Here is a 21,836-nt window from a genome sequence, read left to right as displayed (position 1 = left end):
TTTTATTCTAGTTCAAATGTGGAAATTGTAACGAGGTCTCTGAAAGATGGCAATATATTACCTTAATGGTAAGTGTCGACAGCTTTATCACTTTTATCACTGCATATTTTGCAAGTAGACATTTTGTTTAGTTCTGCTAGTATGCTCTAACAGCACAGATGTCCGATAGATCTGGGTTTTCGCTCTGCCCCATCAGTCATCTGCTTTCTTCGAGCAGCCTCTTCCAGTCATTTGCTTAAGACTTTGTCACTCGCATCTTGGATCAGCTTACAGGCCAAAGCCTAAAGAACTCCATTTTTAACTAATGCCTTTAGATTTATGGGTGACTATTGTCTGCCTCCAGCAGCTTGCAGTGCAGTGCATGGGAGATGACTCCTTGTTGATGCCCCTATCTTTTTCTTTTCATGCGTCTGCTCTTTCTGCTCCGTCCCATCCATCCCTCTTCCCCTGTGTGTAAGCTCCTTGTCGCTCCCTCCCAGTTCTTCTGTTTTGTCCTGAGTGGCAGCTCCTCATTTCTCTTGTTCTCCCTCTTCTGGCACCACTCATCCTTCCCTCTTTCCTATGTGGAACCTTCTGGCATCCTCTCATTAGCTCACCAGGATTGGTTTATTTCTTCACCCCATGGCAACCGAGCCATCATGGCTTCTTATCTCCTAGAAGCAGAATCAGAACTGTATTGAAAGCTCGCTTGCCTTCAGTAAACGTCTTTGTATCTAGATGAAATTATAGTTTGGTTGAAACAGAGCCTTGAACATAGTCCTTCGTTTCTTTCTATGGCATAGAAGCGAAACAATAATTGTATAATGAAGGCTCCCTTGTCATCCAACCTTCATTTCATATAAAAATAAAAACACTGTAAAGAAGGCAAGAGAGCTGTCAAAGTAGTCTGACTTTTGCTTCTTAACTTTGTCTTCCCATAATGTGCTAAGATTGTGTCTGCATGTGGTAGCGCTTTAGCTCAGACCAGTTGGCTATTGAACCGATAGCAGCCCAACACTTGTGCCACGTCTACATTCCGTGCTGTCACTATCATGCCTTTTCTCCAGTTTGAGATCGAATGGCAACAATAGTTGCCATCCTTAAATAGTCTTAAAACCACACTTGCACTGAGCTCAGGGATAAGCTTTTCACTTGGGTGCTTGTAAGACTGTCCCCTTCTTATCGTTCATTATAATTCAAATTCACATTAATGTGGGTCATAAACAGCTCTCCCTATCAGACTGCTCTGTCTACCTCTCGCTGAAGAGAAATTGCTATGGGCATAAACCCAAAACTGCATTAATCCGTCCTCCTCTCTTGAAATGGCATTCTTGGAAAAAGAAACAAGTTAAAAAAAAAAACAAGCATCAGAGAGCATAAAAGGAGACACAGCCTGGCGGCCGTGAAACTGGAAGTACGGCCGGCCGGCCATGAATAATTAGGGGATGAGAGCGCACGCTGAGAAGCTTGTGGGAGGGAGGCTGGGCTGCCTTTTATGTGCTAATGCGAGGCAGGCAGGCAGGCGGCTGGTGGCATTGTGCACGCGCTTTTTAGGGCTTGCGCTTGCGCAATGACCTAAAAAGCGCACATGCACTGCATGGAATCGCCAGTGGTTAAACTCTGGATAAGCCACTATAGAGCTACGCCAGCTATGCGCAAGCGTATCAGCAGGCGAGCCCTAAAAAACAGGATAATATAAGAGAGCAAAATTTATCATCTTTCCTAAATGGCAAACTTTGCACTTCTACTAGTAAATTGTATCGTATATCCCGTCAGCCTTTTCAGTATTTGTGTTTTAAAAAATATGATGTGCATAACATGACTGTGTTTTTGTTGTTAGGACAGCGTCCCTCTCAAGGGAGGTAGAGGAAGCGCGAGCATGGTGCAGAAGTGCAAGCTGTGTGCTAGAGAAAATTCCATAGGTAGGTCATTGATTTATTTTGTGATTTATTTGAAAATCTAGAGTTAAAATAATTGTGTGCAGTGTGGATTGTCTCTGGTGGCAAGCTCTTTATCTGTGTGGCTACAAGCCTTAGCTAGCGAAATAGAACTCAACATGATACCGTAAGCTGACAACTGTTAGGGGTGATTGCTTTGTCCACTAGCCATTGTTGTCTTCAGTTATGTTCTATACGGAAGCTCAAGTCAAAACACAAAAAGAAGAGTATTGCTACACATCTTTCTGTTCTTTCCGCACTCCAGTTCAACACTCATTTTTATTCTTTGATTTCTCCAACCTCTATAAAACTGCTGAACTAAGGAGTGTTCTGGGTGAATGTAGTATTTTTCCATGCTACCATGGCCTTCAAAATAGTTCAGCAATACTGCCAGTTAATGGAATATCCCTTTTACCTAACTTGATCTGTTTGTTTGCTAAATCAGGAGTTTCTAATTCGCCACTCTCACTGATCATATTAAGCCATTGTACAAGAAATACAAGCATTTGTAAATCTAAAATGCAATAATTTATTTTTCTAGGTTGACTGCAGCTGTGCACCATACTTCTTGCCTATGATCGTCAAGAAATGCATTACTGCATGCAGCTAAGAAATATTTATTTACGTCCCGATGAAGTCTTTAGTGACTCTCTAAGAATTTGTCTCTATGAAAGCTTTTTGCACAAAAGTTTTTTGCAGTCGGTACTGCTGCTTGCTCTTCTTTCTTCACATCATTTATGCATATGGACTAATCCTTTCTTGCAACTCTGCTTCCCAGGGTGTCGTAACTGTGTCTAGGCGTGTAGAGGATCTTTAGATGTTTATTGGTAGTTAGTTACAGATCATCCAGTCAAATCCAATACAAGACGCCACCAGAAGCAGGCAGCATACTGCTCAGACCTTCTCAACTGACATCTCTGGCTCCCAACGTTCTGTAGCACATTATCTAATGAACATTCCACTGGCAGAGCAAGAGATAGCATGAATACATAAAAGCCAGGATATAACATATCCCCTTTCCTTCCATATATAAAGCAGTATTGAATGAAAACAGAAAAAAAACATGTTAGAGAAAATAGAAAGAGTAAATATAAACAGATAGAAAGGCAAACAGTGAGAATACCATCCTCCTTTCCAACACAACAACAGTAACGAAAAGAGAAGACTCCAACGACTACCTCAAGATATACTTGCTGGCCAGGCATGTATAAAAAGAGGCAAGTCATACCAGACACTAACAAAGAGTAGGAGAAGAAAACCTACAATGAACAAAAAAACACAACGGTAAGAGAAAAACAGAGAAAAACAAAGAGGAATAGAATCCAGAATCCATAGATGACGCCAGTAAGAGATTTCAAAAGGAAAACTGGGCTGTAACAGGAAATAGTGAGACAATTAAAATAAATCACTCATACTTCCCATAAATTAAAATCTCAATATAATAAATGATGACGTTGAATACCAATTGAAGGTTGTAAACAAAACAAATTAAACTTGAGAATATCACCAAATGGTATTCAGACCAAATACCCTGTGTGAAGGTAATATTGTTCTAAACATGTGGTGAATGGGTGCACACTGTGCACTGAACTGATAAGACCAATCCCATTATAATACACCACGTTAAAATATTGTGCACTGTTGTGAAGGGACTAAAACCAAACGACACACCCTAAGAAGGGTAAAACATAAAACTGTTGGGCACTGTTGTGAAGGGAATACCCAGAACGACACACCGTGTATAGAAGTCCAATGTCGTACATGGCAGTGATGAGACTGTGCCCCATACTACACACCTTAAGTGGAGGTCATTTGTTGTGCACTAAATGGGAATGTAACCCATGTGAAACACCTCACGTAGAGGCAAAAATGTTGTGCACGGTAGGGATGGGACTGTAACCCATGTGACACATCTCCTGTAGAGACAAAAAAAAATGTGTACCGTAGAGATGGGAATGTAACCCAAACAACAAGAGTGCCAAAATAGGTAAAAATGTTATGCACCGTAGAGCAGGGACTGTAACCCATGACACACCTGGTATAGAGGTCCAATGTCGTACACTGCAGTGATGGGATTGAGACCCATACTACACACCTCAAGTGGAGGTCATTTGTTGTGCACTAAATGGGAATGCAACCCATGTGAAACACCTCATGTAGAGGCAAAAATGTTGTGCACAGTAGGGATGGGACTGTACAATCCTATCCTAGTCGCCAAAAATTATAGTAACTGTGTCCAGACGTGTAGAGGATCTTTAGATATTTATTGGTAGTTAGTTACAGGTCATCCAGTTAAATCCAATACAAGGGCTGAGCAGCCAGCATGCTGCTCAGCCCTTCTGAACTGACATCTCTGGCTCCTAAAATTCTGTAGCACATCATATAATGAACATTCCACTGGCAGAGCAAGAGATAACATGAATACATAAAAGCCTGGATATAACACAGGGCATAGTAGACAAAGCCCTCTAATGGTATCCCTTGAGAAATAATTTCCCGTTTTGGCTTTTACTTCCACCTTTATGCCAATAATACAAGATATTATTCTCTTTGCCGCCTTTTATGCTTTCACAGCCCACTTTACAAACAAAATAAACGACTGCCTTATGATCTTCCAGCGCTGGAAGGTGCTCCTAACCCTGTTGCTTAGCTCGTAAAAAAACGAGGATGATTTGCTTTCCTGCAAACTTTTTGATATGTAATAAAAGTAGGATTCAGAATGCTAACCCTATCCTGTGACTTAGGCATGTGCATCTCCACCCAGAAATATTGGATCACCATATTTTCCAGAATGGTGAGTCTGTGTCTAACTTACCTTAAAGTAAAGCTCTTCAGTGTATTTTGTTTGGTGTTGATAACACTCTTCAGGTGGATAATATTGTATGAAAATCAGTTGTAAGGCTTTTTCAAGACTCACTTTAGCTATACCGTGGATTTAACTGACCTCACTAGCCCAAATGAATTGTGGGGTACAGTTATTGACTATTATTAGCTAAGAACACAGTTTCTGGCTATGGTTAAGTGTGGAATTGTGTGTGTTTTCAAGTTTTTAGCCTTTGAGCTCATTTTGACTTGCTCTTTCTTCCAGTCTCTGATGATGTTGAATTGCACATGTTACTCAAATTCAAAATGAACTACCTTAATGTCTTGCATTGCGCTGACCATGTATTAGTCTCAATTAAAAAAATATTAATCTCCGGACTGGAATACTTTTACATTAAAAAATCAGTCCACTGTTTCTGTTCCACACTGTCAGATCATAAACACCCTGGTAATAAATGAAACTGGTTTGGACAAAGTCTTGAACTTGGCCACCAGGACTCTCATCAACCTCCAGAGGCATAAATCTACGTTTTCACTAGACACTAAGCTAGATGGCTCTTGCCCCTACACATGCCCACCCCACCAGGACCCTGCTAATACCCACTCCAACATCCTTCCCTACCTTGTCACTGTTGTAAAAATGTATATACTAGAGACATTTTGACATTCAAATTGGAAATGTCTCATCTATCATCCCACCTCTCATTTATGACGCAGAATATTTTTGTTTGACTGAACGATTCATTTCCAATAGTTTTTTTGCCGCTTTATAATTATGTTCAACAGATCTATAGAAAGGCTGATCAAGCGAAAAAATACAAATCCAATTGAAATTCCAATCCAATTTTTTCAGCATAAATAATTACTGCACTATGAGCAGTCCTGGAAAGTGAGTTCGTAGTCATTGTGTCCTTGAGCGTGTTAGCAGCCCCTGTACTGCTGCATCACATACCGCGTCATTTTTCTAGAGTAGCATTCAAAGCTACTTTGATGATGCACTTGATTGTAAGGAGTTATGCAGTGTTGACATTCCCCTTCGAAGAATACATGGTCAAATTTAGGAGCGTCCTTACTGACCAGAATAGATACATTTTTATCAAACCCTTTCTTTGCCCATCAGCCAGCACAGCGTGATGTAGGATTATCACGGATCTGTGAAGTTGTAATCTTTCTATAGAGTTGCTTTAGTAGGAGTGGAAATTGGCATGCCCCAGGACCTCCCAAACCCAGTGACCTTAGGCCTACAATTGCCAGGCCTAATGATCTTAATAATGGGGGCTTTATCCTTAAACATGCTGCTATAACTTTGCATGGTTATCAGACTTGCCTGTGACTTTCAAAGAGAGGACCAATATGTCTTGTATAACTCCTGTTGATAGGCCAATGATATGCTAACAGGACGAGACAGTCTATATGATTATTGACCCTTTCATTTATCCAACACTGCTTATGCCTCCATCTTTTGAACTACAGCATGACCTATAGTCACAAGGAACATTTTTACGAGTCTTGATACATATAGGCTCTATATAATACCAGAGTAGACAAGTGTCTGCCTAAAACGTACCCGATTTAAATATATATTGTTACTCATGTACCTATTTGAAGCCACTGTCTGATCGAACTGTGTGTCTTCCGCCAACCAATCCCAAGCCACTATGATGTTTATAATCATCCACCATTTCAGCTTACTAGTGTTAAGCATCTCAGGTATTCTAAAGCTAGAGTTAACACAATCGTAACCTGTGGCACACATCTATGGCACACTCCTACTACACATACCAGCAGCATGACGTTACAGCAGGCCTAATCATTAACCTGTCGTATACAGAGTAAGTGTACCTCGTAGACCGTAGCAAAATATTTTTCCTAATAACTTGTAAATATTTGTGCAGTTATTAAGTATTGAAGTAAGTTGTCATCTATCGTTCTGAAGCAGTCCAACTTACAAACATACATCATCAAACTGAATTAGGACACTCTCCATATTCCTGCTCAGAGATTGCAGCCATTCGTGTGTAGAAAATAGACAAATTGCATGATTCATATGTTTCCATGTACATTTTGCACACGTAGAATGTGTCTAAAGTGTGCAAGGAAATCGTTCTCAGTTACTGAAATGCTTCCTTTGCACTCAATTGCAAGCGTAATGTGTGCCTTTTGCAACCCAAAACATTTTTGTTTTGTACATCTTCAATATTGGCTCTAGTTTGTTATCTATACCTATATCTCTGAGCGTTCAGTCTGTTCCAGTAGTTTGGTGTTTTTTGCTTATTTCATTTTCAAAAACCTTTATTAAAGGCAATCAATGATAAACATAGCGTAATGCCTACAACCGTGGCCGGGCCGGCAGCGTAGAGACTGACAGAGGCATTAGGGAAATCAGCATAGGAATACACAGCAAGTCGCCTACAACCACTTCGGGCCGGCTGCGTAGAGTCAAACATTGCACGCAGGCTAAACAAGCTGCAGAAGGGCCTTTCAGCTGAGCGAGGCATCGGATTATGTAGTATAGTCAGGGATATGTAAGTTCAGTGTTCAGGGGCCCCAGGAAGGTGCAATCAAGAGTGAGGGGCCGAGAAGCGTGGGCATACCCCAACTGGTGTATCTGCCCCAAGGCATCCCTTGATAGGCTTGTTAGCCCACTGTGTCAGATGTACTATTACGTTAGAATGCGTGTGTGCTCTTATGGCAAGGGTGGCATTAAGGAAAAGAGAAAAACAAGTGACATAATTTAACAGGCGGTACGAGCTGCGGTGTGGTATGTGGCTTGGGACGTCCAGTGTGTTCCGTGCACTAAAATGTATGGACGGGGAAATCAGTGTCCAGTGCATCTGGAACCATTCGTGGAGGCTGAGCGAAGGTACCGATCAATCGTTGGGAAAGAGTTGAAGGGCCCTCGGACTCGCCGGCTAAAGCAAGTGAACTCAATGCGCATTAAGTAAGAAATCTGTGGCTGCCAGATGCGTTGGAATTTTTTTTCAGTGTTTGCAATATTATGAGAGTCTCTCCAATACGTGGCAAACTTTGACAAACCATTGCGCCACTGAGGGGGGCGAGGTTTGTTTCCATGTACACACTATAAGCTGGCGCGCTGCTAGGAGTAAGTGGCTTATGAGGGCCCAGTCCGCCCCGGTCATTGCCACCAGTATAGAGGGGCGTATACCTAGTATTACCATGTGTTGCAAATGTGGGATCGGGTACCCCACGACCCCTTTAATGTGTCCCAGGACCTCCTTCCAAAAGGTGGTTATCACCTCAGAAGACCACCATATGTGGTATCGAGTGCCTTCCTCCTTCCCACAACGCCAGCAGAGGTTGGGGGCTGTGCGGTATATAGTAGCAAGACGAGAAGGTGTGTGGTACCATTGGAGCATTCGCTTATATGCGGTTTCATGGGAGGTAAGGTTACGATACGTTTTGGGGATGTATGGCAGGACATCCCCAAACACAGGGATAAGTTATGTATCCCTCTGTTTGGGAGAGATGCCTCCGGGGGGCGTCCTGCCAGGCGGTCTGAGATATTTATGTGCACGCATCGGGGTCGAGTGCTGCAGCACCTGATAGGTTTTAGAAATTAGCCCCGGGGTGTCCTCAAAGGTCCGTACCAGTTTCTCAAATAGGGCGAGGGGGCGTGTTGCCGCCGTATGGAGCTCTGGGCAGAGAACCAGTGCCTTAGTTGCATGTACTGATGTTGCGCTGTGCGGGGCAGCTCATATTCGGAGTGGCATGTATCAGATGTGTTAATGCCATCCCCTGCAAATAAGTCGCAAATTGTTCGACATTCCCTAGCGCTCCATCTACTGAACGCCTGTGTTGAGAGGCCCTGGCGGAATTCCGGATTACGTGTGATAGGGCTGTCCCGGGACGGAAAAGAAGTCAGCCCAATTTAAACCGCATTTTTTTCTCAGATCTCAAGGACTGTTTTGGTGTGTGCCGCGACATATTTACTTCGAGTTTGGGCATGTTTAGGCAGCCAAGCAAGGTCCCACAATGGCCGGCATGCAACCGCACGATCCATGTGGAACCAATGCTTCTCAGTTTGGTGGTTTTTTAACACTGTAAAATTTTCGACTGGTTGCCAGTCGTCCTTTTCCATATCCACCAAATGACATAGTAGTGGAAACTCCAAATCAGTAACAATGTATAGATAAATGTGCCCTGTCTATCAAGCTGCAAGCCTTTTCATTTGCCGCCTCAGTAGCAGTGGCTTTGCATGGAGACTAACTGCAATATACGCAGCAATATTATAGTGGTAGTTTGTTTATTTTTTTGTTCAAATACACCTCCTTGTTAAAGGTGTCTTGTCATAGTCCAGTGAGTTTAAGCTAGCCAAAACATCAGTGAACATTGAAGAACTGGTAGCCCTTTTCCAACCTCTGGAGGAACTACACCAACTTTAGCGATAAAACGGCTAGCCCCATTGCTGTTAAATCAACTGTTGTGCATTTGTTTAACACTAGTGAGGATTTTTTGAGCATTACAGCAGCTATAGATCACTGCTCATTTTCAGAGGCCACTACCAACGCTGGTCTTGGTGTCACATGTTCTCCCCCTTAAAAGCTCCATAGGACTCGCCGAAGGAAGAGTGGCCACAATACAATGCCACATATACCTCAAAGGATTGACTCAAGAACAGTGGCCACAGCAAAAAGTAATTAAAAGAGGAAACCCGGACTAGTGTACGAATCCTCAATGGATTAATAAATTCACTCTACAAACCTGTGTTTGGCCTCAGGTTCCAAGCTTTGATATTCTCTGGGCTCACTCAGCCTTTAGTCCCTAGAAGATCTATAGAATGAGTAGCATTAAACTGGTAGCAACAAACCTCCACCATTCAGTACAAAGTGCCGCACTCTTTGATGAGAGAGGAATCTTATTGGAGCAGGCTGACAGAGCAATGCCGTCTCTTCCAAATGCAAAGATCAGTTTCAATGCATTAGATAATTTGATGATTTTTGTTTGTACTAAAACTTCTTTTTAGGAGATTAGATAAGGTGCAACTCTTAATCGCAGATCTACAACATAGCTAGAATTTTCATCATAGGATTGTCTTTATACCCCTTATAACCGTTTGCATTTACGCATGGCCTCAATTAATGCCTCTCTAAAGCATAGTGCAAGTGCACAAGGAGTTAAGTGGCTACAGGTGCAAGCAGGTGGATGGAGTAAGGGGGCCAGTTGTGGAAACATTCTAAGTGGCAAAGGACATATCTTGGAAACAAAACTGTAAAAGGCTTTGGTGAAGCTTATCGTAGGGAGAAACAGGACCTCTGAGCCTTCGTGTACTGGAAGACATTCTTGGGTTTTTATACTTTTATTCATTTGTTGCACTACTGTAGGCATAAAAGCATCATCCTTTTGATCCTGTCTGATAGTCTAATATGTGTATCTGCGATTGTTTTGTGAAATTAATTCAATCCAGTTGAAGAGTTGTGGTCATTGTGACCATTTGGTAATCAAGACTTGGTGTTATGAGACCCAACAAGTGAAATGAGTGAGCTGTGACGCACAATGAGACTCAGCCAATAACTACTAGAGTTCTGCAAACCCCTTTCTCAGGATCCTGTTACTACTCCCTAAGGAATGATATGAGCAGTGGATGGAAGTGTAGAAGAGGCATCTTCTATTATATTGGTATATCAACATACTTACTTGTGTGTGTCTATTTTTTCTTATAGATATCTTAAGACAGACCATGAAGCCCTACAATGTAAGTCACTTTTGAAACCTTAAACGCAGCGCTTCAGTAGGATCAAAACGGTATTGCTTTAGGTTAGCGTTTTACATGGATCATTCTAATGGGTAATTTGGGAACATAGATGCTGTTCAGTGAGAGAAAAGTTTAAAATAGTTGTCTTTGTACATTACTTTTGCATTAATAATAAGCTCATTTGCATACAAGGTTAAATAGATGGGGCTTATGTAGAAAACATCTGCTTAGCTGCTTGCCTACATATATATGAAACGAAATGAAAATAAAATTTGTAAAGCGCTACAGTTGCCCTCAGGCGTCCAGGCGCTGTGACTAAACAGGATTGCCCTCAGACGAATAAACAAGGATTCTGGTTATTGAAACAAAAAAGTTTTAAGTTGCTTCCGAAAACTGGTTAAGTTGGAATGGCTTCTCATGTACAAGGGAAGGGAGTTCCATAATCCTGATACATTATACGAGAAGGAGCGTCCTCCTGCTCTGGCTTTAAAGATTCTAGGAGTCTTAGCCAGAAATGCAGACGAGGAACGAAGCGCCTTATTGGGAAGATAAGGAGAAATCAAAGAGTGGTTGATTTCTGCTCCCATTTTCCAAAAAGCCTGATGGGCGATACACAGAGATTTGAACTTTACTCTGTCCTTGACAGGCAGCCAGTGCAACGTTCTTAACCCAGCTTTCATATCATGTGAGTATTTATTTATAATCTAAAATGGTCATTGCCTCCTAGAATTTTTCTCATTAAAATGTAAGTGGACTAAAATGAAGTAGGAGACCCTATTTTGCCCAGATCGCACGTGTCTTTCAAATATGAATTAACATGGAAGAAACATTTTTATTTTAATCTATGGTTTCAAGTTACCAAATGAGAGCAGATGAGGCATGTTCTGCACTTACCAAAATCCCCTGTGTTCTCTCTACGTCTGCATGGTAATTATATAACGAAGAAAGACTGTACTGGTAGATAATTTAAAATGTAATTCGTTTGAGGAGTAGAATAATCTATAAAGGATAAAACCTGGGTTCTGCGTATTTTCTAGGTGGAACTGATCTTAATCAGTTGAAAAAAATCTGTGTTTAATCATTATTGTGGATCATGATGTAGGCTAAAGAATTGAAAATGTATTTTTGTGACAAATAGCGTTGTTTTGGCTAATGAATAATAATTGATGCTACACTGTATTTAGCAAACACAACATATGATTGTTTTGCTTTGAATATATATCAGTGTCTGCATGGCAGGGATCGTTATTTGATATGTAAACATTTAAATACAATCTCAATTTTACTTTTTAGGCTGAAGACAATGAAAGATTTAAGACTATTGTCGAGTTTGAATGTCGGGGCCTAGAACCAATTGACTTCCAGCCACAGGTAGGTTCTTCTTGGAAGCATAAAGGTTATTGTGTGTGCTGCTTCATTTTGGAATGGACAGTTGCTCTATAGTAATGTTTTTTAATTCATTACTCACTTGAACTAGATTTGAACAGCAATACCTCATAATTAAATGTATCTGAGGGGCACATGTACGACCTTTTAATTGACACAAACAAAGATTATGCCCTTTTGTGACCACTTAAACGGCATTTGCAATGTCCCAACCCAGTTTTGCGAGTCGGTAACCAATTACCGACTTGCAAAATAGGGATTGTGATTGCCAAGGGCATCCCTTCCTAATAGCAAGTCGCAAGGGCAAGTACGATTGTTTCGCGATCGGAATGCGGTCGCAAAACAATCGCCTACTTCAGGTAGGTGGTAAGCAGTTGTAAACGGGAAGGGGTCCCAAAGGGACCCCTTCCTATTTGTGGCTTGCAGTGAAAATATATTTAAGAGCAGGCACTTCAAAAATGAAACAGAGACGTTTTATTTTTATTTTGGAAACACTTTCTATTTTCCTTTAAGGAAAACGTGCTGCATTTTTTAAAAAAAGTTGCTGTATTTAAAAGCAAACACAAACATGGTGGTTTGCTGTCACCAGCAGGCCACCATCCTTGTGTTATTGCCTATTCACAATGGGTCACAGATTACAACCTCCCTCATGAATATTGATGAGGCAGGTCATTTGCGACCCAATTGGGAATTGCTAATGTGTCTGAGACACATTTAGTACATTTCATTTTGTACTTTAAATTATATACTCCAAGATTGGTTACCCACTAAATATGAGTAGTAATTCTCAATACCCAAATGTTTTATTGTACTGCTACTCTAATAAGAAACATACTTTTTCCTATTTGCACTATCATGAGAAATGATTTACTAAACACATTTTATTAGTACTGTGCAAGTTGCAAAAAAATCATGCTTCTTATTCCGGTGAAAGGGCATACCTTCTTTCCTAAAGTCACTGGTGTCACAAATATTTATTTTTTGGGAGAGGAATGGGAAGCACCATAGTGATAAGGACAATGGCCCTAGTAATTTAAAGAATTGTTTAAAGGACAGTTGTGAAGAGAAGGTAAGCTTACTGTTGGACTTGGACCTTTTTGGCTAAAGTTTCTTAAACTTTTTGCCTTCCTCCTAGACCTTTTTTTGACATTATGTTGCCGACTTAGATGCTTTGGGCACTTTGCCACTGCTGATCAGTGTCAAAGTGTTCCCTGCATAAAGTGTTATGGTAATTGGTTGTCTATAACTGGTATGTTTGCCTTACTAGTAAAGTCCCTAGTAAAGTACACTATGTGTGCCAGGGCTGGTAATGCAAATGCTACTAGTGGGCCTGCAGCACTAATTGTGCCACCCACACAAGTAGCCCTAAGAAGATATCTCAGGCCTGCCACTGCAGTGCCTGCGCGCAGTTTAACTGCCTTGTTGTCCTAGCAAGTGCACCCACTTGCCAGGCCTTACCTTCCCTTTTATTGCACATCACACACTCCTATAGTAGGCCCAAGGTACCCCCTGGGCAGGGTGTAGTGTATGTGAAAGGTAGGACATGTACTGAGGTGTGTACCATGTCCTAACAGTGAATTACTGCCAAATTCGTTTTCACTGTTGCAAGGCCTTCTTGCCCATAGGACAGAATCGGGAATGCTGTGTTTCATGTTTCCAGCATATCTTGCCATAGGCTTAATATGGAGGGATGGAGTTCAGTGTGCCTGAACTCAGAATTTAATAACACATCTTTTTGTGAAGATGGTTTTTGAATTGTGTTTTTAGAAACCACACTTTTAGAAGTGGCTGGTTTCTTAACTATCCTGTGTGCCTCTACCTGTCAAAGGAGGAGGTTGTGCACTGGCAGGAAGACACCCATGTCTGGTTTGGACGGGGTCGGAGCCCCCTGAACACAAAGACTTCAAAGACATTTAGGGGTATAAATGTAAGAGCTGAAACCCCTGAACTCAAGACTGAAATCCGTACTGAAAAAGGATTGAAACTACTTTGTGTTCAAGAGGAACCTTTGCCAAAGAAGAACAGCTGAAGAATCTGAAGAGAAGGACTGCCCTTGCTGCGTGTTCTAGGGCTGGCCTGCAGTTTGCTGATTTTACTAAGGAGAGGTCAATGGACTTTGCTGTGTCCCCCTGTTTGTGAGGACTTTGCTGTGTCCTGAAGTAACTTGTCTCCAAGTGCCCGAGGAGAGCTGGTCCCCTGTTGTGGAAACTCAGGAACATAAACATTTCCAAATGTGTCTCAGCGACGCTGTGTACCTGTGCTTTTTCCACGCCCGAGACTGATATGTGGTCTGTGGTGCTGTTTACAAGGCGTTCTCGTGACCGCATTGCCCCTGCAGTGTGAAACATCGTCCGCGCTGCTGAATTGCTGTTTGTGGCCCGAGCGGTAAGCGTAACTGAGGCTGTGAATAAAGATCGCCGCCACCGGCCCGAGCTGCAACGTGCTAAAGTATTTCTTGAAGCTAGGGAAGTTACAAGGTGAAAGGGATTGTGATCGTTGTTCGTCGGAAGGAATCTGCTCAAGATCGTCAAGGAAGGAGAAGGCAGCGTCGTAACCCGTCCAGCTACAGCATCGCCTAGCAACAGAGCTGCAACGTGATCGGGAGTGCCAAGCACAAAGTCCGAAGAGCAGAGAGAGAGAGCGAGGCAGCGCACCCCACAGGTAAGGCTAGGACTCCGGTCGGGAGCCGCAAGCGTGTGTGGCTTCGGGAGGCGTGCAGGAGGAGTACAGGAGTGCTTCACTCTCTCTCCCGCTGCACCACGTTGGACGTGCTGAGTCCCTGAGCGGCCCGTACCTGTCCAGCAGTACCGGGGCCGCCCCTTTAAGCTTACGACCATTGTCTCTGCAGTTGGGGCCTAGTGGGGCCCGAGTTGACCGTGGAGATTGGCTAACTGCATTATTCTTGCATTACGAACTGCCTGATTCTTGCATTACAAACTGCATTATTCTTGCATTACGAACTGCTTGATTTTTGCATTAAGGACGGTCTTATTACCACATTACGAACTGCATAGCATTGCATTAGGACTGCATTAGAGATTGTGAATTGCTCATTGTTAACGCCAGAACCTACAAGTGATTGCTGGCCTAATGACCGGCCAAGTGAAATATTACAAATACGCATATGTTGGATTTCTATCATTTGGTCTCATCGTATTTATTTTTATAAAGATACCTCTATTTTTATGAAACCAGTGTGGTGTCCATTTGGGGTGTTATCACTGTGTTACTGGGAGTGTTGTTGCAAAATACTTTACACATTGCCTTGGAGATAAGCCTGGCTGCTCGTGCCAAGCTACCAGGGGTGAGCAGGGCTTATCTCAGAGTGTGTCCCTCCTTACCCTGAATAGAAGCAAGAGTCCCTATTTGGACTAAGGTACCTACCTCAGCCAACTAGAGACCCCCAGTTCTAACACTTACCTTCCAGATAGAGGTTGTCAACAAGGATGTGCAAGATGCATTTTAATGCACTTTTTATAAATTTTGGTTTTTGAAGTATTTTATCATATAATTAGAAAATGCATTTTTAAAAATAATATATCTATATTACATTTTATATATTTTGATACTATGGGTAAAAACACATATGGCTTACAGTAACCTCACACTGTTGTAGAGTAAGGAAGTCCTAGATAGTACAGTCACATGAGAACAATCAGCCACCGGGTCCATGTACATTGGGAACTTACTACATATTCGACAAAACCCCAGTCTCAGTTGGGCCAAAATGCTCGATCCAGCAAAGACAAAACACTTGCCAGGAGATGGTTTAAAGCATGATGTTTATTTCCGTGTGTCATGTCTGTGTACAGTGCAACAGATGTTACAAGTGCATTAACATTCAAACTCAAGCTTTATCAAGTAACAATGAATTAATACCCACCACCCAACCCGTGAATGTGTGATCAGTGCCCCATCCAAGAGAACACCAGTTCCAGTGAATATATGAATATTCAGTACTATGCCTCACAACAGATGCCAAAGTCTCTCTCATCATACCCCCAAGGACATCCTAGAAGCAGGTTCCAACACCTGGCCATCTAGTGTACCAACTGAGGTAAGGGGCCCAGCAGAGATTACCAAGAGGGGACAAGCCCTGCCTAAACATCATCTCCCAGAGAAAAGGCTAATCGCTCAAGGGGGGGAAGTCGTCCGTACCGGCCTCAAGTTGTTCCAGGTAAGTGTCCCAGTGGATCCACTCCCTCTCACCAAGTGTGTAATCGCTTGTGCACCGATAGCTCAGCAAGTGCCCAACGGAGCATGTCTGCCCTCCAGCATTTCAGTGGTGGCGCCACGGTTGACTTCCAAGCCATAGTAACACTGTTGAGCTAAGATGAGCACAAAGTTCTGGAATCTCAACAAACCCTTGTTCTTCTTGGTGATACGTCCCATATCAAGCAAGTATCTAAGTGGGTCCAGCGCTAACAAATTATTTGTCACTGCTGATACCACCTGCAACACCTGTTCCTAAAAAAGGCAAATTAATATGCAGAACTACACCATGTGAAGGAAGTCGGCATCAGTGGATCTGCACCTCAGACATACGTTAAAAGCACAGCATGTTGCTCATCCTGTGTGGGGTGAGATTTGCACGATGCAGGAAGTGAAATTGTATTAGTCAAAACTGTGCGTTTCATGTCCCCTGTTTGACCGATTACAAGCATTGGTCCCACTGTTAGTCTGTGATATCAGTTCAACCACCAATTTCCACCAATGTCGTAACCTTGCATGTTCTGCAGTTGGTCTCCTCCACAACACATAGTATTGATGTGTGATGGCCCTCGTAGCGTTCCCACCCCCTGTTAAAGCCACTTCAACAAGTGGCCTTGTGGGGTTTGCTCTTAATCGGATCCCCAGGTCTTACGCATCACAGAGTGCAGGGCCGAATACAATAAGAACTGCTTTGGACCTAGTCCATGATCTAACGCCAAAACTTTGAAGTCACAAAAACCGTCCTTGGACACCACATCTGCAAAAAATTGTGATTCCTGACGCTTCCCAATCCCGAATCAGATGCGTGGTCCTTAAGCCTACGCATTCTGTCATGACCCAAATAGGTACACTGGGTGCATTGGGCATACGGTGCTGCCTATCTCCGACATATCGTTTCCAGACGTATACCGCTGTACGTAGCGGTACACTATCCATGTCCTGAGGAGGGGTAGTGTCAAAAAGCCTATGCAATAATGGTCTCCCCGCCAGCTCATCCAAAATACCCGCGCATTCCAGAGACTGTTCTGCTGCAATCCGCATCGGCCACTGCAGATGTGCTGCAGCATTGTACGATTCGTATTCCGGAGCTCTGAGGCCACCTTCATCAAGGAAGCAAATAGTTTATGTAGAGCAACCCATCCCCTGTCATTGTCCCAAATCAATTCTGTCAACACCATTATTAGATCTAGGTAGAAGGCCCTATGGATAATCAATGGTAGGGCTATAAAAAAAATAGCATGTTAGCAATGGCTAACCTGCCCATTTGGGAGAAGGGTAGTTTGGCCAAAAAAGGGAGGGAGAGGCGAATTGCAGTCACCACGTTCCCTAGGTTCCCCTTTAGCAAATCATGCGGGTCATAGTACACCTGCACTCTCAGATAGCTAATGGAGTAAGTAGGAGGCTGGCTTAGTATATGGTGCACAATTCTTTAAGTGATGCACCTTGCACTAATCCAGACAACCCTTATGGTGATTTTAGTGTTCTTTGATAACTTTTGGTAGCTGTGGAGAGCAGCCTTCAGTGAAGGAGTGTAAAACTGCTTTTTTTGACCAGTTCAATATGTACTGTAGATTAGATGAAAAAGAAACCACACAGTTTTGGCGGAAATAAGTATTTATTTCAACACACTGTCACATTAGTATATATCCTACCCGGAGATATCCACACAATACGCAAGAATACTTCAAAAGTAATCAGGTAAGTAGCACAAATACAGTGGTCTCCGGGGGAGACCCAACCATATATTAAGAAGGTGCAGTGCGAACTGCATCGGAGGACAGGAATAGGCCCAGTAGATGCAGAGGAGCCAGGGACCACCCAAGTTAAGTACCCTGGAACCCTACGGAGGGTGTGTGAAGAGTGGAAACACAGCAGCGTGCTCAATAGAAGTCAATGGAGACGTTGCGGTTACAGTTTTAGAGAAGGACCCTGCCTGGAGGACCCTGAAGAAATCCTTTGGAAGACCGAAGATTGGAGAGCCACTCCACCCGTGGATGCCCCAGGAACCAGGTTACCTGCACCACCAGGGAATCCGGGTGCATAGGGGTGAAGTGACGTCAGAAGTTGCCGTAGACAGCAATAGGAGACTTCCAAGAAACTGCCTCTGGAGAAGACTGCGAAGGAGTCCAGTGGAACCCAAAAGTGGATTCTAGAAGCAAAGGACCTGCAAGCAGAGGGAACCGAGTCTATACCACTCGGAGGAGCCCAGGAGACACAGAGACACAATGCTCACTGATGTCATGAGATTCTGAAAAGTCAACGGTGACCTTGTGCATGAGCTGTCCCACATCTGATGTTGATGTCTAGGTGGTCAGTGTCTAGCAGGAGCACCAACAAGCCTTGGTAGCTGCAACCAGCATGGCAGACGAAAAAGGAACAACATTGGGACCAGCAAGGTCCAAGGGACTTACTCAACAGCAGGAGAGTCAAAGCAAGCCATGGCAAGCAGGGGAGCCTACTGAAGCAAGAGAAGACCCTTGAGATTCATGACTGAAATAATACTTCTACAGATCAAGCCGGATCGAGGGAGGGATAACCCTGACCATAAGATGACTAACATTGTATATGTTTTATTGTAGACTTGTTCATTGCTGCATGTGGAACCTGGTCTCATTTTGTATGTGGTCACAAATGCTTAACTTACAACGCCTCTGAGATAAAGCCTTGCTGCTCGTGCCAAGCTACCAAGGGGGTGAGCAGGGGTTATTTTAGGAGTGTAATCCCCTTATACTGACTAGAGGAGAGGGTCCCTATTTGTCACAAGTACCTACCTGTGCCAACTAGAGACCCCCATTTCTAGCAGGAACCCGTTGGTACCTGGAACCCTCCCTCGGGCAATCTAGGTGATCGCCTCATGTACCTCTTTCAATATGAGTGTACTATCTAATTCCTGGGCCTGGAGGGGATCAACGGAAGAAGTATAGACATGTGTCAAATATGTAGTAAGCCCATCTGGCTGTATCTCCGCGAACTGTCTGTACAGTCCCCGGTAAGAATTCTCAAAATTCCCCCTGGATAGCCTCCTGCGTGTTTAGTAATTGCCCTGACTGCAGTTGGATAGAGGTGATAGGAAATCTGGGGGATTCCGAACGTAGAAGCCACATCAGTAGGTGACTCGCCTTATCACCATGTTCGTGTTGTTGCTGTGTGTATACCTTAAAGTCAAATTTGGACAACCCACAGACTGGCCAATAGCCAGTATTACTTTTGCAAGGCAGGGAGAGCCACAAAAATGGTAACGGTCTGTTGGACATGTGCGCTCCAACTCTCCCAAGCGACCCTCCATCGCAGTCACCTCTTCATTTAGCTCCCTACACACCCCATACGTTGTTTTCATGCATAAGCCACATAACACACCTTTGAATGCATCCCATACGCCCAAAGTATTATGTTCGTTGTCTTGGAAATAAGCATCAATGCCCACACCAGTCTGAGATAGAAATCCATTGTCTGCCACGAAATCAGTTTGTAAGCACCAAGTGGGAATCCTCGGTCTGGATCTCCCCAACTCAGTGAAACCAATAAGGGTCTTGCCCAAGAACTTTGCTCGTGTGCATAGTGTAATCATCGCGAAAAGGAACAAAGTCCATATCAAGTCTGGAATGTAGCTTGTGTACCATCGAGTAATGTGAATATTCCCTGTTGTTTTGGTGCCAAATGTCCCCTACTGGTGTTCGTGAGCCCATGTTTTCAGGTGTTGTGAAACAGAGCAAGGGTATGCCCCTGGATGGGTGTTTGGGTCAGATAAGGTGTGGATTGCTCTGCAGTTGGGGTGTAAACCGCTACCAGTGTTAAGGATATTCCATCAAGCATCCTTCCACCACGACAAAGCAGCCCTCAGGGTTGATCTTTGTGTGTGATATTGTGAAGGGCACACATGCCCCCCCCCCCTCCCCCCCCCCCATCCACACACACCTTGCATAACTAGAATATGTGGTACCATAGACCCTGTCTCACCATCCTCTACCCAGTCTAGCGAGTTCCAGAGATGTAAGGTGTGTCTCCTGGAAACAGTCAAAGTGGGCCCCACGTCTCTTTAGGTAAGCATGTGGTGCTTAGCATAGGAACCCATAACTCTCATATTCCTCCTAAGGAACGTGTATTCTGGCACTCTCATGACAAAGTGTAATTATAAACGTGCACACACCCCAAAACCGAAGCCATTCCGATAAATCTAGCACCCAGCACCTCACAAACTTGTTCCCAATCCCCAGCATTGTCTTGAAATCCCTTCCCCAGTCCATTGCTCAACAGGCCAGAAACCCCACAACTTGTGTGAACCAAATCATGAGTCAATGCAGCAGATCGTAGGAAGAAATACGTGACCATCATGGAATGTTACTGTAAGAAAATCACTCCGCATGTCCTGTAGCCCAGAACAAAGGCAAGCCATTTCCCTCCCCGCTGTCCTCTTCAAAAAGGCTCTCCCATTTGAAAAGCAGAACAACCAATCCAGTGGACTCTAACAGAAATAAGAAAAGGATATGAGCACAAGAGAGTCAAGTCAGCCAATGTAATCAGCAGTCATCGGAGTAACCACAGGACTCTCCTACAGTGCATTTGGTAAGTCATCTAGCATGGACAGACAGCCCGCAGTGTCTATGATACCTGGACTGCCCCCTAGGCTAGGGGACCCAGCCTGAATCAATGTGGCCACCACGTGTGTCCTCTATTGTGCGGCGTGGTCTCAGGAGGGGCAGGAGCGGTATTTACGATTGGAGCAAAATCGGTTCTGAGCAGGTTGCCAACTGTCTTCTGCGTACCGTCAGTCCAATAAATTGTGCTCCCCTTTGGACTTCTTGTTCATTATAGTGCATATTGTGGCCTATAATTATTGATGTTGTTATTTTCCCTGCCAAGGACCGTTGTCTTTAGCCCCTTTGGACGACAGCCAGTCCCATGCTGAAGGATCTTATTGTGGTCCCGGTAATTGAACATGAGGTCCACCATGGGACATGAAGGCGCTCCCAGTGACCGTGGTCAGGCCGGTACTTGATGAGCTGAAAAGAACGTAGACGTCCTACCTCCCAGGACTGTGTGTGTCAGCCATTGTTCTAGATACAGGTCCATGCTCAGACCTTCAATCTTATCGGGCAGGCCAACCACCCAGATGTTGTTCCATCTCGACCGCCCCTCTGCATCTTCGGCCCTTCGCTTCAATATGCACACCTCTCACTGCAAAACAGCCAGTGCAGCCTGCGTGTCTGATACGGGTTGCATCTCTTTTATGGTCACATCGTGAGTGGTTTATCTGGTCTTCAGATTATTGTGTTCCTCACACATGTGGCCCATATAGGCAATCAAATTGTCTAGTTTAGGTTTCAGTGTTGCTTTTAAGCCTTGAACGGTACAAAAGGGGGTGGTGATGGACGGAGCATCTGACTCAATCAAACACTCACACCCAGTCAAAAGTTCTGGGTTTAATCCATCACCGTTCTTTAGCCCACTCTGCCACCCCAGTTCAGACATGGCTATATGCAAATCAGTCTGACCCTCTGCCTTATGGGAACAGTCTAGCCCGAACTGCCAGCCATGTCTTCCCTGGACCGGAAACAAGCTTCCGAGGACCGGTTTCTGGCATTTCAGCCGTCTTCAGCCCGGCTTGCTTGAATCCAGTGGCAAAGTGAGCAAGAGACTCACGTCTGAGCATACCCTGCCACACTCATGGCGGCCAAAAGCTGTACAAAAGGGGGTGGTGATGGACGGAGCATCTGAATCAATCAAACACTCACACCCAGTCAACAGATCTGGGTTTAATCCATCACCGTTCTTTAGCCCACTCTGCC

At 43.8% G+C, this 21,836-nt stretch overlaps 1 protein-coding gene across 2 annotated transcripts in view; it reads left to right on the top strand.

Moving 5' to 3' along the window:
- Positions 1 to 21,836, top strand: part of CZIB (CXXC motif containing zinc binding protein) — a 75,610-nt gene that overhangs the window by 32,031 nt on the left and 21,743 nt on the right. For both annotated transcript variants that reach the window (XM_086952460.1, XM_086952465.1), the window contains 4 exons: positions 12 to 68; positions 1,820 to 1,901; positions 10,421 to 10,452; positions 11,746 to 11,823. In XM_086952460.1, coding sequence (XP_086808586.1) covers positions 12 to 68; positions 1,820 to 1,901; positions 10,421 to 10,452; positions 11,746 to 11,823 — 249 coding nt within the window. The remainder of the gene's footprint in view (positions 1 to 11; positions 69 to 1,819; positions 1,902 to 10,420; positions 10,453 to 11,745; positions 11,824 to 21,836) is intronic.

Source organism: Lissotriton vulgaris, chromosome 1_1, assembly GCF_964263255.1.
Source record: "Lissotriton vulgaris chromosome 1_1, aLisVul1.2, whole genome shotgun sequence".
In the NCBI taxonomy this organism is placed as follows: Eukaryota; Metazoa; Chordata; class Amphibia; order Caudata; family Salamandridae; genus Lissotriton; species Lissotriton vulgaris.
The sequence above is the reverse complement of the archived record's forward strand: the minus strand, read 5'-3'. Positions and strand labels throughout refer to the sequence as shown.